Below are 16,757 nucleotides of genomic sequence, written 5' to 3' on the forward strand. Positions count from 1 at the left end.
CTCAGTTTGACTGGTTCCTTGAGCTAAGTGCTGAACTAGGTGATGTCCAGGTCAGCATTCCTTTCTCTGGTAACAGTGGAGGCCACTTGACATTTTGGGTTGTAGTGGTAGAAAACGTATTAGTTAACATTCATCATGCTAGTAATCAAAAGAAATTGCATCTCAACTTGTATATGAAACAAATGGAAACCAAGCAGGCAGTTTTTGGATCTGTTTGGACCACTTTAGAGATGGACCTCTAAAGTGTAATTGTGGAAATTTGATTACAGCTCAAATGGAAATATCATTAATAAAATGGTTAGCATCATTAAGAATGTCAGAAAAGCTTAAAATTAAATTTTACAGATCTTGCATTGTTAGAGGCTATTTACATTTTACTCTGAAAACAAATATCAGGATATTTAGATTTAAGGTAAAATTAAATATAAGAAGTCAACATAGTACATTTCAGATAAACATTTTCTTCCTTTATATTGCATGTTACAATAGATTAATTGTAAGTGATAAAGAAACAAAAGTGAATTATGACATTTTTAAATATTGGCAATGTGCCTAGTAGCTTTAGTTTTGCATTTTAAAAGAAAAGCAGAAATCCCAATCACTGGTTTTAAGAGCTAATGAAAAGTTGGTAGAGACAAAAATTAGAGTTTTTGCATCGTGCCATGGGAATTAGACCTAAAGCTTTGATTCCATGACTGTGCATATGTGTCTGCTTTTAGTGTAAAATATGGTTTTATGAGACAACCTAATCCCATGAAGGATGCATTATCAAAACTGTTAAAAAAATCAGAATTCTCCTTTTAACACCAGCCATTCTCATATTTATTCTCCCTCTCCCTCCTTCTTTCCTTCTCATTCCTTCTCTTCTCCCTGTCTCTGGTATTTCATCATAGTATTTGTAGAACTCTGTCAGAGTACTTTTGGTCCAGGTACAGGGAAAGGATCCTTTCTTTGAGTGCCTACACTCATTATGAGTGACTTCAGTGTCCTCTGGAGCCTGGGGAGGTGTGGCTGCAAACTGATTGTCATCATATGACTTTTTTAGCCTTCTGAGTGTTGAGAGGGGTGAGGAGTGTTATCTCCATATTTTTTCCTTCTCTGAAGTTACCTTATTATCCTTGCCATTTATATTAGCAGAACTAAAAAGACGGGTAAGTAGTTTTCTTGAAATGGAAAGCTCAGACCCACATCAAAGAAGTTTCTAAGACTTGAAAGTAGAGTCAGCAGTGAAACCAACAGATAGTTTTAAAACAGATAACCAAGTGTAACTGTGTCATAGGGGCTTAAGAGAGGAGTTCCGGATACTCCCTCGGCTTTGTTTTTGCTGAGACTGTTTTCATTTCTCTTCGGTCAATTAATTTAACTTATAGGAAAGTCTCCTAAGGAAATAATCAGAAATGGTAGTATTAATTTATATCCTTCACCATGTTTTTTAAGCACTGAAAAATTAGAAACAGTCTAAATGTGTATCTTTATTCTTTTCTGTCTTCTTCCAAAGTCTCTACAATAGACCCGTTAGTAAAATGAGAAAAAAATACTTGGATATATATTTTTACATGCCTTTTAAGTGAATATTAGCATTAAACATTAGCCAAAAAATGTTTTACTGGTGACAGGCTACAGAATACCTACCAGAAGTGCTTCCTTTGATTTTCTTCTTGGGTCAAATCTTTGGGACTCCAGGTCTACCTTTGGTACCGTCAGCAACCCCTTGGGCCTTCAGTGCCACTGTAGGGGGTGGGGAGGGCCAAAGGGAGAGCTGCTAGTGCTGGTGGAGATGAGGGGAGAGGAAGGAAACTGAGAGTAAAGAGTACAGGAGCACAGCCTGTAATCCCAGCACTTTGGGAGGCCAAGGAGGGTAGATCCCGAGGTCAGGAGTTCAAGATCAGCCTGACCAATATGGTGAAACCCCACCTCTACTAAAAATACAAAAATTAGCCAGGCGTGGTGGCAAACCCTTATAATCACAGCTACTCAGGGGGCTAAGGCAGGAGAATTGCTTCAACCCAGGAGGCAGAGGTTGCGGTGAGCCGAGATCGCCACTGCACTCCAGCCTGGGCAACAGAGTGAGAATCCGTCTCAAAAAAAAAAAAAGAGAGACGTGCGCACATATAGTAGGATCCATTAAAGGTTCCCAGTAATTTCAAGTGACCACAAAACTGGATATTTTTTCTTGTTTTCGTTAAATGACTATTTTCAAAGTTTGACTCTATTCAACTGATTTCTTCTTGCTAAAAATGTTTTTGAGTAACTATTAGATCTTCCCACTTCTTAGTGTTTCACATCCTCCAAATCTGTATTTCATCTCTCTCTTAACATTGTCATTCACCATTTCTTTGCCTCTTCCTTACATATAAAGAAATTAACCTGTCTAATTGTCCTTTGCCACTAAGATTTAATTTTCCTTCCTAAGTACCTTGCAAGTCTGCCTTTTGTTGTTTTTGCCTAATAGGGGCTTTTTCCATCAGCAGGAATGAAAGCAGTCAATAAAAGTCAATTGCTGACTCTATGATTATATGGAGGGTTTACCATAATGCATATTGGAAATGTTTTTGAAACCTTTATCCTGAATGGAAGGTGCCATGGCTTGTGTTTTATGGCCTTCTAATGTTAGACAGCAATCTCATTTAGCATTTTCCCAAAGTGAAAACAGTGCATTAGGGCAGTATAACAAGCTTTACAGATCAATACAGAGGCAAACCTTTAACCTTACAGATTAATCCAAGAAAATGTCCCGAGTCTACTCCAGGAACTGGAAGACAATTACGCTCATTTCCATCCCTCTTCCCCCGTTTCTGCCATCTAATCATTAATACAGATTGAAATGTGTACAAAAAGAATTTCAGAAGACTGCACACACACACACACACAGAGAGAACAGACGACCAGACAGGAAATCAAGAGCCCTGGAAGTGAGTAGTATTGACTTGTGGTGATAAAAGTATATTTTGACACATTTCGAATCATAAATAACTCATGGACTTTAACTTGCATGACTAATAGCTCAGCTCAGGGTAAATGCTTATCTACAACTTAAACGACCTCTTTCTAAGGAGTCCATGACATTAGGTGAATTATCCCATGGTGAGTAGTCTTTTTAAAGGGAAAAATACGCTATCTTCTTTATGATACGCAGTGTGTGGATGCTCATTTTTACAGTCTTTTCCCGTATGTTAAGGAGGAAGGGCTGCATATCCGGTCAGGGTTGTTCTAGTCTCCCCTGCTCACCTCCTTCCCTCTGCTTTTAAATCTAAGACACATTGGAGACACGCTTAGTTGTCAACACTAGGATAGAATGTAACCCCGATTTCCTATGAGCTATTAGTCATTAGTCATGTATTTGCTAGGTTCAGCTAATCTGATGCTTAATCATGTTTTTTTCAGTATTTATCCAGATGTAGGTCTTGCTATAATTAGTTAGTTAGTGGTATCTGTGCCTCTACTCTTTGAAGCACAGCTGATTCCTTTTAAATCCTGATGTTCACGGTAAAGGATTAGGGAAATCTGTGTCCAGAAAAATTCACAGACATCTGAAGTTCGAAATCTTAAAGCATGGAGACTCCTGGGATTAGATTTAAATTCTGTTCTTAGGTATTTGACAAAGCAGTAAGGTAATGAATGAAAAAGTAAAAGTGATGTTATAGAAAATTTGCTGAAATTTTTTTTTCTCTGTTTGTCTGTGTTCTTTAGAGGGTAGTAGGAAGTCAGGGAACCACTAACATGCTTTGTATTTCTATTCTAGCAGAATATATATTAGCTTAGTGTACTGGATAAAAGTAATGAGGAGACAAATTGTCATCCAGGGGTTTCCTTATTGATGAGAAATATTCCCCTATGTTCTCGAGGGGGTTTTTTTAGAACCCATTAAATTTAAAATAATGTGATTTCAAGATTACTATGGAAATAACAAATTTAAATTTCAAAAATAGAAGTGATAAGAAAGACTGGAAGCTTCTTGTATTAAAACTAACGAAAAAATATGCATTTCTGGATTAAAAGTAGTAATATTGTGTTTTTTTCTCTGTGTGTATTTAGTTCTTACAGTCCAAACTTCCCTGCTGTATTAACAAGAATATTTTACTTTCATCCATATAATTCATTTGGTTTATTATCATTTTTCAAGCATATATTATAAGCTTTTTGGAAACATTTACATTTGGTCTCACATATTCACAGAGAAGCAATCTGACTAAAATCTGAGATTTGTAAGTATAATTAGCAAAATTTTCACTCAGGGGACTTTAAAATGTTTTCTTTGCATCCGTTTGTATTCATTCAGTAAATGTATTACATGACTTCTATAGGGGTTTCCATGTCTAATAGCTGAGGTGACAAAGAAAATAAGACACAGTCCTTGGAATTTGCATTCTAGTAAATGTAGGTTACCAAATTGTATTAGACGATGGTGTAGTCAGTGTCACGTGCATAGCAAGAAAAGTGAATATAGGACCAATGGGGTCATCATAAAGGGACTGATAGACTGTACCAGGGTTGGGGTAGAGAGCTAATGAAAGTTGACACTTGAATGAAGTAGCAAAGGATTGGCAGGTGTTTTCCAGGTATATAGGCATGGGTGGGAGTTTGGGTGAAGAGCATTTCCAATATCAAGAGCAGCATGAGCTAAGACATGAAGAGAGCATAAGAAGCAAACCCTGAACTGGGTTTGTCCAGGCACTGGCTGTGTGCAGGGTTGAGGGGTGAAGGCGATAGGGTAGGCAGGAACCTGGTCAAGAAGCTGGAACCAGCTGGCTGCCCTTGTATTTTGTGTAGAAAGTGCTGGGGAAGGATACCATCTTCAATTTACTATTGGAAAGAACCCTCTGGAAGGTGTGTAGAGGCAGGAGTAGAGGGTGTCAAAACTGAGAGAAATACCAGCTGGGAGGTTGTTTCTTGAATCCAGGATGTGGCTCACTTGGAAGCCATGTAACAACAGCGAGTGTGGAGGAGGAGGACCAGGCTGCAGGGATCTCCAACTTTGTGACCAAGTGGATGTGGGAATGGAAGAGAGAACTGAGGGCTTCCAGGTTTCTGGCAGCATTGATATGGTTTCGATTTGGAAGGGAAGCTTACATTGTCCAGACTAACTCACAGCAGTGTTAATGTTTAAGGAAAATTCTTTCTCTTAAACTTTTTTCTACATTTGCAACACCTGTGTCTTACACTACGTTTTATACGTTCTTGAACCTTAATTTTTATTCTGAATGAAGACCATTGGTCTCAGCGGTTCCTGTGTTTATTTTCAGGCGATATCAGTCTCATCCAGTCTGTGCTGATCTGCAGGCCAAGATTCTCCAGTGTTACCGTGAGAACACACACCAGACCCTCAAATGCTCCGCTCTGGCCAGCCAGTATATGCACTGTGTCAATCATGCCAAACAGGTAGGTGTGCCAGCCAGGCCAGTGGGGGCACTGGGCGAATAGAAAGCTGGATGACCTAAGGCAGTGGTGAGGACTCAGCAGACCACTCTGTGTGAAAAAGCTTTATAAGCCCTAGTCATGATCGTCAAGAATTACTGTGATGAGTTGGTTAGGGCATAACTTCCATCCAGATCATTGTCAAAGAGCCCATATCTTCCTTGTGTTCAACTTGTTTATTTACAGAAAAAAGGATTCTACTAAGATTATACTTTTCTCCTCTTGCCCTGAACTTTTGTCTTCTAATCATAAGGTTCTCAGGGTCATGCCTCATACTTTTAGGCCACTATTTAGAGCCAGCAAAGAGGATACAGATTAAGAGCTGGCAGCTTTGGGCCCAAGAGCAGCAGGTAGAGTCATGCAGGGGCCAGGTGAAAACAACAGCAAAAAAACCCTCATTCAGTCACTGCCCAACCCTTCCGATAGAGTCCACCTAATTGGACAGGGAAAGGGAAACCAGAGAGAGCATTTAAAAAACAATTTCCACTGCTTTTACAGACCATAGCCATATTCTTCTCTTGACCCTTCATATCAGAAAAATATGATGTTCACAGGACATGCATTTTCTCTAATTTATGTACTTTAGAAACCTAATGAATGATAAACCCTGAAGCACATTATCAGTTCTAGCAGGTCACATAATTGCCTATCATTTAACCAGTTTAACAGTTGGGTATAGGTTGTTCTGAGAGGCGGAAATTGTTGGAAACCTTGATTCCTTCTGCTGACAAACTCCACAGATTTGACCTTTGAATCCAACTAAATCTAATGTTTGAGTTATACAGCATGCCTTTCTGCAGTCTAATTTGCTCTAGTTAGAATAATATCACTTGGTGTAAAATTTTTAGACTCTGTAAATATCTGATGGGAGGGTTAGTATTGTCTGGATAGCTGGAAAATTACAGTAACATTAGTGGAAAAAATATAATCAAGATTTATTAAAAGTATTTGTTGCCCTTAAAAGCCTGGTGGCTTGCAGCTCTTTTCTGTTTCTTGCTTGTAGCAGCAGTTGTATAACTCTGAGTAGTATGCAAGGGATCCTTTTCCTTAAAGGTCTTTGGTAGAAGCAATGTTGCTAATGTTAAGTTAGTACATTCTATTTGTCGAAAACACCTTCTGATATGCTCTTAACAAACCCCAGCCTTCAATATGAATACGAACTGAAGGACTTAGGACTTACAGGTTGATTCATGGATTTTTCTAATTTGAGAATACTGCCTTACTGAGGTGGTGGTCAGTGGAAAAGAGTGGCTGTGACAAAGTGTGTATTTCAATGCTGGTCTCCAACACACATGCCTATTTCCACTGTGTGATTTGTGACGTTACCAAAGTGGCAGCTGCAGGGGCATTGGGAATATCGACCCCATCCTGCCTGTCTGGGTTGTGTTGAATCATCTGCATAGTCCTGTGAGATCAATGGTATATATTTATAGGATAAAACAGAGTTAACTTGTGACAAAATCAAATATGCTACATGGCATGATAGGGAGTTAGAATCTGGAAGACCTGAGTTTGTACCCTCTGCTTTTACTAGCTCTGTGACCTTGGGGCTTGAGTTTTCTCATCTGTAAATTGGGGTAATGTTGTAAGGATTACTTTTATATATTTAGTAAATCTAATTTTTCCCCCTTCTTTCCTTAGTTGCATTATTGTGCTGAGATTCACTAAACAGCTCAGCCAAAAGCATCAAATTATCATTAGTGATTTCATAAGAGACCCTCTTTTTTCTCCCTCACTCTCCAATCTGTTATTTTCAGGTGGTATGTTTGGAGTGCCTATTGTTTTCATGGCTCTTGTATTCAGTTATTAGGAGGTCTATAATACAAGTTAATGTTAAAAAGATAGAAGCCCTCAAACCTTTTTTCCTAAGATGAGCAACATTGAAATGGATGAGAACCAAGAAGTAGCACCACCTCACATTTCTGCAGTCGTTAGGATTGCAAGGTCATTACACATCCATTCTTTTACTTGTTTTTTTTATGACAACCTGAGATGTAAATAAAGATGGTTTTATTTTCACCGTTTTCCAGTTGAGAGCATTGAAACTTAGGGAAGTCATGATAGTAAATTTAACAGCTAGACCAAGATGTACCTTGCCGTAGAAACAAAAAATTTCAAAATACGTAAGTGGCGTTTGGTTTTTGAGTGGGTAAGTTTGTGAAGGGGCATCCAGCCATCATCCACTAATACAGAAATAAGGCAGTAAGGGAAAGTGAAAGTGAAAGCACTAGAGGGAGGGCAAAGAACTGTGGACTATCTAACCAGCAGGTGACAGCGTCTGAAGGTCACACGTGGGGATTGGGTTGGTGAAGCCTGTGATGAAAGGGGCAGCTTGGCACTGCTCCATTTTAAGATCGTGCCAACTGGTCAGAAGGAGCTTCTATCAGTGTTTCATGAGCAGTTACTTTCCCTCCAATACCAGGTTGTCCTTTGGGCTTAGGACTTTCGACACCCTTCTCCTTTTTTAAAAAACAGAACTTGGGCACATTTTGGTTTACCCCTGAGCAAATATACTATGGCTTCCCATTCCCCCTCCTTTCTATTTCTCCTGTAAGGCAGGAGAAATAGAATTTAGTCTAGCCTCTTTGTGAATTTAGTCTAGCCTCGTCACCCCAACTGTGCCCCTGTTGTTAGAAGAGACTCCAGCAAGATACGTGGTCCCAACGGCCTATTTTAGCAGCTCCTCATGGGCCAACTCTCCTTATGTTTCCTGTTAAATCCAGAAAACAAGCTGGACATGCTAAACATGGAAAATACTCAGCACAACAACAAGCTCTTAGGATGTGTTGTCCATATCTGACACACAGTGCAAGGGTTTCCCCCATGGAATAATTCCAGTGGCTAAGTCCACTCCACTCTTAAATGGCTCATCAGATTGGCCTTTCACTGGTTCCCTGGGGCATTGTCCTAGAGACTAATAGATTTTACTGATAGGAAAATTTCCAGATACTCCTTAGCCTTACTCTTCCTCTCTACTTATTTTTCTACTTACTTGCATCAGTCTTTCTTCAGCTGTTCTCAAACGATTTCTCATGGGTTGACATGAGACATTTAGACTGTTATTTCTAGTATATTAAGTTATGTGTTCTTCATGAGAGTAAAGAGATATTAAATTGCTATAATTATTACTTCTAAGACTTAAAAGCTACCGGCTGGCTATATGAGATGCAGCATTTAAAAATGAAGGAGAACATCAGTTGATACATGCTTCTTTGTCTTTTACTTCTCATATCTGCTTAGCCTCATTGAAGTAGGAAAGACCGCAAGCAAACCTCTAGAACACCGAACTGGGAAGAAGTGCTGATTTATTTCGCCAGGAGCTGCGGCAGGTGAAAATAGGCCGAGCTCTCCAACAAAGAAAATCCTTGCCTGTTTAAAGGCTTACAACTCTAGAAATTACATGTGAAAGGGTCTTGATCCATGAAGTAGGCGTGGGGTACATGACTTAGGTGAGGGTCTGATCGCATTTAAGTAAAACCAATGCCTTCTGGAAAGATTCCTCCATGCCATATCCGTGATCTAGAGATGGGATTGTGGTTAGCAGTAGGGGTCTTATCCTTAACCTGGCCGGAGGCACCAACCAGCCCCTCCTCTGGCTGGCTTCTAGCTCCTCCTTTTGAGCAATGTAGAAGACTGATGGGGAAATGGCCTTAGAAGCTGAAGAGGATTAAGGGTCTCCTTACTCATCATAACTTTCTCAAGCTCGGCAAGATTGGATTACCTCTTCTTGCCATTGATACCTGGTTCCCATTCTATCTTGCTACACCTGCTTTACAGGAGAAATAGAAAGGAGGGGGAATAGGAGGCCATAGTATTTGTTTAGGGGTAAACCAAAATGTGCCCAAGTTCTGTTTTTTAAAAAAGGAGAAGGGTGTCGAAAGTGTTTGCTGTCACATCTGCATTACCTCCGAAACAGTGCCCTGGGACATACCACTTCTCTGCTATTTACTTGCAGAACTGGGCTGCATTGGGAGGAGCTAGTCTAAGCATTTCAGCTTTTTCCCAGCCCTGCTGCTATTGACAGAAAAGTGCAGAAGCTGGCTGGACCCTTATGGGACATTCTGTGTTCACTGGGAGGGTGGGGTTTCTGGGAAATGGGGTTGCTGCCATCCTAATCTAATTATAGTGACTTGAGCTTCAGTTGCTTTGATAAATTGAAGGTTTGAACCAGGTGATCCATGAGGGCCATCTAGCTCTGTCACTCCAAGACTGATTCTGCTTTCATGTATAGAGAGCAAAAGGTGGTATGCGTAAGCATGCCTGTTCATAGGCACAGTCAGATGAAGAGACACGGCCTATTTGATAAAAGCAGCACCTCTTCTTTTGAGACCTCCAGTATTTGTGCCTTTGCCTCTTAAATGTTGCTGTCCACCTTAAACGTTCACTGGGGAAGAACACTTGTGTTTCTGATGGGAGTGCTGCTGCCTGGCCTCCCACTGCTACAGACCCTTTCTTTAAGGTTCACACTCCTGACAACCCTGCGGAAGCCAAGGCGGCAGAAAGAACTGGGAGGGAATAGAAACAGTTTCACAGTTTTTCCAAAGTCAGTGAAGTGAAAAACAGCTGTCTCTGCGCTGGCTGGCAGAATGTAGCCTTTTGCCGGCTAATAAAGGCCATTAGAAAATGCAGGCTCCCTCCAGCCAGCCGTGAGCCTCTCCTGGATCATGATGCCTTTCATCCTGTGACATACAGGCTGTGGGAGGTGAGGGATTCTTAAAACAGAGCAGGAAGCCAGGAACCAGGAGCCTGTCAACCAAGGGCAAACTGGAACCAGAAGCAAGGACCAACCCCAGGAGATGTCCAAGGGACAGAGGTCAGTGTGGGACCTGAAGTGAGATGATGGGTCAGCCAGGGGTCCCCAAAGCATAGCAGAAGTTTCAGTCAGTAAGCAGGCAGTGGGGCGGTAGCCATGCCTGCAGTGAGCCCAGATCACAATAAGGACATCTTGTAAGTGAGACAACCCCACCTCAGACCTACATGCTTCCTGCTCATCTCTTTGGAGAGATCAGAAAGAAACCTGGCCGCAGGGAGGAGCATGAGGTCAGGACCCAGTAAATGAGACTCGATCCTAATGTGACAGCTCTCCACCTTAAGGCTAGTGTACCCAGTTGTCTAGATATTTCTAAAATATCATTGACATCTCCAGTATTTGGTTGGCTTCCTAAGTCAGAGCCTCAGGGTCAGTGCATATGAGGAATTTGCCCTGGCACAATTTCTGTCCACCTTCTGAAGGACAGTTCATTTCATCTCCCCTGTGAATTATATTTGTATTAGACCAGGAGTCAATCCTCCTAAGTCTGTGATATATTTTGAGTATGAAGGGGTCCTAAAAACATAGTAGTAGCTTTTGCTTAGTAATCAAGGTTCTTGAAAGAAAAACCTATTGCCAGAGCAAGCTATATGTTATCATTGTTTTCAGATGAACTCTACATTAGATGCAAATGATTTGGTAGACTTACAGGCTGTTGGAGCTAAAAGGACCATAGAGATCATGTAACCCAACCTCATTTTTTCATGTGCAAAAATTAGCTTCCAGAAAATTTAAATGATCTGTAGAAGAGCAGAACCCAGACCAAACAGCTCACTCTTAAATTCAAAACCAAGATATTTTCCTTGTAGTATCAGATCTCAGATGTGGGTGAGCATCAGAATCCCCTGAGGGGTTTGTTTAAAATGTACACACCCAAAACCCATCCCTGGAGATTCTGATTCAGAAGGTCTGGGCATCTGAACTTTGACCAAATTCCCCAGGAGACTCATTACCCAAAGTTTGATAAAAATTGCTCTTAGAGCCCATTGGCCTGAATTGCATAAAAGGGCTTAGGCCTTTCAGAGGTCCTGCCAAGTCCTTATTTTCCATCTTTTGGGAGATGGGAGCTGTCACTTCTTGCAGGTCAAAGCTACCTGGCAGAGGTCTCATCAGACCAACCCTAGGAATGAATCTTTAGCCTTAGGAACATATTGGAAGATGATGTGGAAAGAGGCTAGAAGCCCTGAAAGAGATCCTCTTCCCCTCTTCTCTTGTTCCCATTGAAACAGTAGGTGACCCCAGCCCCTGGCTAGCTCACAGCTGTGGCCAGACCCTCCCTTGGTTCTACTGCTCCCAGTCAGTCTGCTTCCCTCCTCTGACCCACATCAGTGTTCCCCCTGATGTACACAGTGGCCACTTTCAGAGAGCACAAAGATAATCAAGAAGGTGAACTTTCTGGGAAGCCCTCCAGGAGCATGTTTTCATTGTGTTCCAAAGCTGCTTTATCACCATCACCTGATGACATTTATTAATCGCCCAGCTGGGATGCTGGTTCACAGGGTGACTGACACGTGGGTATTTCATAATAGGTTTCTCATCTTTTGGTAGGGCGGCCCTTTGAATTTAGAGTCACATCAAAAGCAAACAAAATTCCAAACTTAAATTTCTTACCTCAGCCTCTTCCGTCACAGGAATCCTTTTCTAAACCACTTTCTGAGAGTAATCGTTGCTTCATGACATTTTCTCTTTTTTTAAATTTGAGTTTAATAGAAGAAATATTACCATGGTAATAGATTTTCATTTTTCTTAATAGGCATTTCTTTTCTTGTGCTCGTCCTTCATAAGTTAGAATTTCAGTACATTAGTGTTTTGTCTGTTATTGCAGCCAGCTGTATAAATAGTTAATTACTTGTAACTTAATTTGAATATCATACAGAGCATTTGTCATAGAAGATAGAAAGCAAGATCCAGGCAGAAAAAGTTAACTTCTATTTCCTCCAAAGCAGGAGCAGCAAAGAACAAACAGCTCTTGCTTCAGGGAATAGACACATATTGAAAACAAAATAAGTTAGCTAATCAGATTTCCAGGTAGTGAAGAACAGTACTTGGTGCACAGGCAAAGCTCGCTTTGTGCTTCCCATAAATTCAATTTATAGATTACTTTTCCTTCCTGTGTCATGCACAGTTTTCTCATTCTGTCTTTTTCCTCGTTGAAGCTCCAGTGTCTCCCACTCCCCACTTTTCCTGACCCTCCTTAGTAAAACTCATGTCTTGAGACCAGGTCTGTACCAGGACACATCTCCACTTTCATTTTTCCACGTTTAAGTAAACCTTCCTGCTTCTCTACCCAGCTTTATGAGGCCTGAAGTCTTGGTGAGGTGCTGGATAAGCTTATCCAGAGACAAGCACTGAGTGGTATCTTAAAAAACTGCTTTTATTCTCTTCATGATGATCGGTTAGCAACCCAGGGTTGCCCTCATTTTTAAATTATCAACACAGCCAGTAGCTGGCACGCTGCTATGACAGTCAACCCCTCCAAGACAGCCATGATTCAAAAATCAGTTGATGAGGTTACATAACAAAAATATTTGAGGCAAGTGGTTAGGATCGTTTTTTAATAAGTGGAAGTGATGTGCAATCTCAGGCCTCCAGGGGCGCTGTTCTTATTTGTGAGCTGCCAGTTCTTCAGTGGCTGGAATGAGAAAAAGACTTGGGAAAAGAGCAGTGTTCATGCCTGAACCACTCTGTCCTTTTGGTGATTTACCCAGCTGCTTATAAAAGGAGGTTCTGCAAGCCCAAATACGTAAATGATGAGCAAAAGCAGGGAATTTCTTTCTCCACATTAAGATTAAGTGTTAGCAGTTCCTTAAATGAAGGAAGCAATTTTTTATAACTTGCAAAGCTTTTCCCTCATTCTTTAGGGAATTTCCTATGTTAATTTATGCAGTGTTAAATTTATGCAGTGTTGAAATTCAGCCCAACAGCAGCTACTTACAGAACCAATACAGAGACCGTAGCAGAACCTATAAGGTGGAAGATGAATAACACAGACCTCACCAGACCTACGGATCCCTCCAGCCAAAAGCCCTGCAGTCTGGTTTGGAGCAGGTTTCGTAGCAGAGCTGGAATATGATAATAAAACCCAGAATGTTTGACAGATGAATTTATCTTTTTAAAAATTCAACCTGCCATTGTGTTTGTTAATGTCTCTGATAGAATTGAGTTGGTTTTGTACCACCTCTGCCACCCTTTGGTAGCAAGTGAGTGCAGTTTGACAAAATGTTTATAGATCAGCGCTGGCGCTTTCCTGTGGTCCCACGTGTCCTCAAGGAGTCACCACGAATCAGCTGAACCACTGTGCTATCTTTGAGGATTAGAATTGTAATGTGTGTAACAGGGTATTTTGTGAATGTGGTTAAAGGGGTTATTAAAATGTTATTTCTTTGAGTGTCTTTATGTGAGACTGGGCTGCTCATCCTCAGACCAGCCAGGCCCCATCTTGTCTGTCCTTCTGAAAGAGAGTGTAACATTCTTAGCTTGATATGATTTGGCTGAAAAATTATCCATCTATATTTGGTTGAGTTTGCAAGGTGATTAGTGAAAACAATCTCTAGACCTTCGAAAAACACTCTAACTGCTGCTTTCATTAAGTTTTGGTGGCTGCAGATTATTTTGCAATATTTGAAAGGAGGTGCATTGTCATGTGGTTATCCTTATAAACCTAAGCCCAAAATTGTAGAATGGGGCACGACTGTGTAATCTTGGCCAGGCAGATGACAGCTCAGAGCCCTCCCATCAGTGTGTTGAAGAAAGCAGTGAATCTATAACCCCCAAATGCAGATTCCAAAGTGGCATCATTTATAAAGAGATCACTTTCTTCAGTAACTGAATGTCCTTAGATAGGTTCAGTGTAGATCTGGTTTGTACTGACTTCCGTTTTGTATTTAATAAAGCATGATGTAGCGAGGTTGTCTGTATATCTGGAATTTATAGAACGTATCATCCATGTAATTGGAGAGACTCACACAGATCAATTCACTAGCAGGTGAGCACATCTGAGATGCTTTGACGCTGTGACACTGCCAGGTGGTGTCTCTTACGTGGTGGGTGCTCAGCGTGTTATTTTCCCAATGAACATGGAGCTCATGCCTCACATTCCAGTGTGAGGTCTTACAGGACCACTCTCTGCTGAGCAGAATCTTCCCCTGAACCTACTTTGTTTTTCCTGTTTTCTTTAACGGCATCTAGCTTTTCTAATTTACTTTCTGTGTGACAGAATCATTGTTTTTCTGACCACTCTCTGTGTGTTATGTCTAAGTTGACCTGCCTTTATATCTGTTCTTTTGTGCCCTATGAATATCCATAGGGCTTCTTAGAAACCTAGATATCTGGAATTTATAGAACCTACTCCACAGACTTCTACAGAAACTTACAGTGATGGACACTTTAGGATAATCTAGCCACCCTTTGCTCCTAAGACCCAAGAAACCATCTTGTTTGACTTCTACTCTTTCTGTTCTGTCTCCTTCATTTCCATTATTTTTAAATTTTTGACCCTAAATCTTTGTGTCCAGAGACCTTTGATCTCAGAAGGCCTGCAACTTCCTTCTAGACATTTCCATTTGGGCTGTCTCAACCCATATGGTGGTGGGAGGGGTCATTTAAAGATCATATGTGATAAAGCAATGGTGTTGATCAAAGGAGCAATTTTGAGAACAGGAAGCATATGCCTTCTTTTATGTGTTTTAAAAGTTAGATATTTGAAAAGCAATACAAATCATACTAAATAGTTACTGCCTATTTTCTGCCCTCTCCTGGTGGTAAGACTTACTCTCTCTGTTTCTCTTACAGAGCATGCTTGAGAAGGGAGGATAAAAACTCAGAACAAGCAAAACACCGTCAACGTAAATTCCAGAGATGGAACATTTTTTTTCCTAGTAAGCAAACAACCCATTTGAAGATAAGACCACTAATGAGAAGACCACTAAAGAGAGACACCAGATAATGGATTCAACAGAATCATACCACATTTTGAACAGTGGCAATTTGAAGGGCCAAAGCCTTGACCAGGCATCAGTCATTAAAGGACACCCTTCAGTATTAGTAAACCCTCTTATGACGATTGAAAGAGAAGGGCAGCCCTCTCCACCTTTTGGTACTTCCTGTTCAACTTCCACTGACCATAAAATGTTTCTCTTCTGAGCGAGCCCTATCATGTGGTGAAGCTCCAGCCTAACAAAGTGGGATGGGTGGGGGGCTAAATGAACTGGAGTGGGGCGAGGAGAGAGTCAGAAAACATAGCTCTTGGGGCAGCAGTGCGGGGTGGAATTGTCTAGGCTGCAGGATGTTGGTTTTGTCTCTCTTTCTTTTCTCCTTTGCTTACATAAGAGCAATTTCATTTTAACTTACTATGGCGATCGTACAGGCAAGAAGGCAAAAAGGAGAGAAAATGTACCTCTTTTACTGGAATAATGTTTATGATTACAAGTGAGATAAGGTATTTTTATCAATATGAAGGCAACCTTGGCTGATATAACCTCGATAGTGAATACTGACATCTTTACTTCACTCACTATCCATAATAAATATATTTTCTGACAAAGACTCGCATTGTAGCTCCACGCCTCACACATTCCTTTGGTTGGGTTACATGGCTATGTTTATGGGAATTGAACTGATTTATATTGTTAATAATTTACATTTGTGCTGTGCCTTTCCTCTCAAAGGCTCCAGAGCATTTCACAGAGCCTCCAACAGGCAAGTGATCCTTGTAAGTTGCCTCTCAGGTAGGTAGAATTCGGGAAGATCTTTACAAATTGTATGAACCTTCCTTTCTTTGGGATGACTTAAGTCATCCTGCCTGGGGCAAGAACTAGATTAGATAACCTTGTTTGGGACCTTCTGACCCTGCAATATTATAAAATGTTTAGAGGAAATTAGTTTTTTTTCCTCTTTCCAATTTATCAGGACTTCCTGATTATAACTCTCCCTTTTTTACCAGGAGTTGAATGAGTTGGAAATAAGCAGTCACACTGAAGCTAAATGGGAAGGTGCTTTTGGGAAATAGCAGGAAAGTACCAGTGCTCTGTGATATCCTTTAAGTGTCTTTTGTCATGCAGGATTTTTATTTTATTTTGTTACCAAGCAAGCGTATTACAGGTTCTGTATTCTTAATCAGTGTTTAGATTCTGGCTGTGCTGTGGAACTCACCCCACACTTCTTCAACTGCAAAATGAGGGTAAATGGAAAAACTAACTTTTAGGCTTACGGTGAAGAGTCCAAATGCTTACTCACCACATACGTTTGGTCAGACCCAGTAAATGCTGGTTTGTGTGATGATTCAGTAAACTGGCATATGGAGCTGGGGGCATAGAACATATTCCCAGGTACCTTTTATTTAAAGTCACAATGCACTGGTGATGGGCCAGTCTCAGCCACCCTGTGTGAGTGTGCCTGCGGCTGTTCATTTATTCAAGTCCCCAAGTATGGCTCCCTCCAAGTGACACGTTCATGGACACTTGGGGACATACCTGTTGGCCTAACATTGATTCTGAGCAACACCGGAGACTCTCCTGCCATATTTACTAATATG

At 40.8% G+C, this 16,757-nt stretch overlaps 1 protein-coding gene across 2 annotated transcripts in view; it reads left to right on the top strand.

Annotated features, from left to right (window-relative positions):
- CHCHD3 (coiled-coil-helix-coiled-coil-helix domain containing 3) overlaps positions 1 to 15,769 on the top strand; it is a 298,848-nt gene extending 283,079 nt beyond the window's left edge. For both annotated transcript variants that reach the window (XM_021673837.2, XM_021673838.2), the window contains 2 exons: positions 5,244 to 5,379; positions 15,017 to 15,769. In XM_021673837.2, coding sequence (XP_021529512.1) covers positions 5,244 to 5,379; positions 15,017 to 15,040 — 160 coding nt within the window. In that variant the 3' untranslated portion in view covers positions 15,041 to 15,769. The remainder of the gene's footprint in view (positions 1 to 5,243; positions 5,380 to 15,016) is intronic.
- The last annotated feature ends 988 nt before the right edge of the window (positions 15,770 to 16,757 follow it).

The sequence above is a fragment of the Aotus nancymaae genome, unplaced genomic scaffold, assembly GCF_030222135.1.
Source record: "Aotus nancymaae isolate 86718 unplaced genomic scaffold, 86718_ANA_hifiasm-v0.15.2.pri h1tg000002l, whole genome shotgun sequence".
Lineage (NCBI taxonomy): Eukaryota > Metazoa > Chordata > Mammalia > Primates > Aotidae > Aotus > Aotus nancymaae.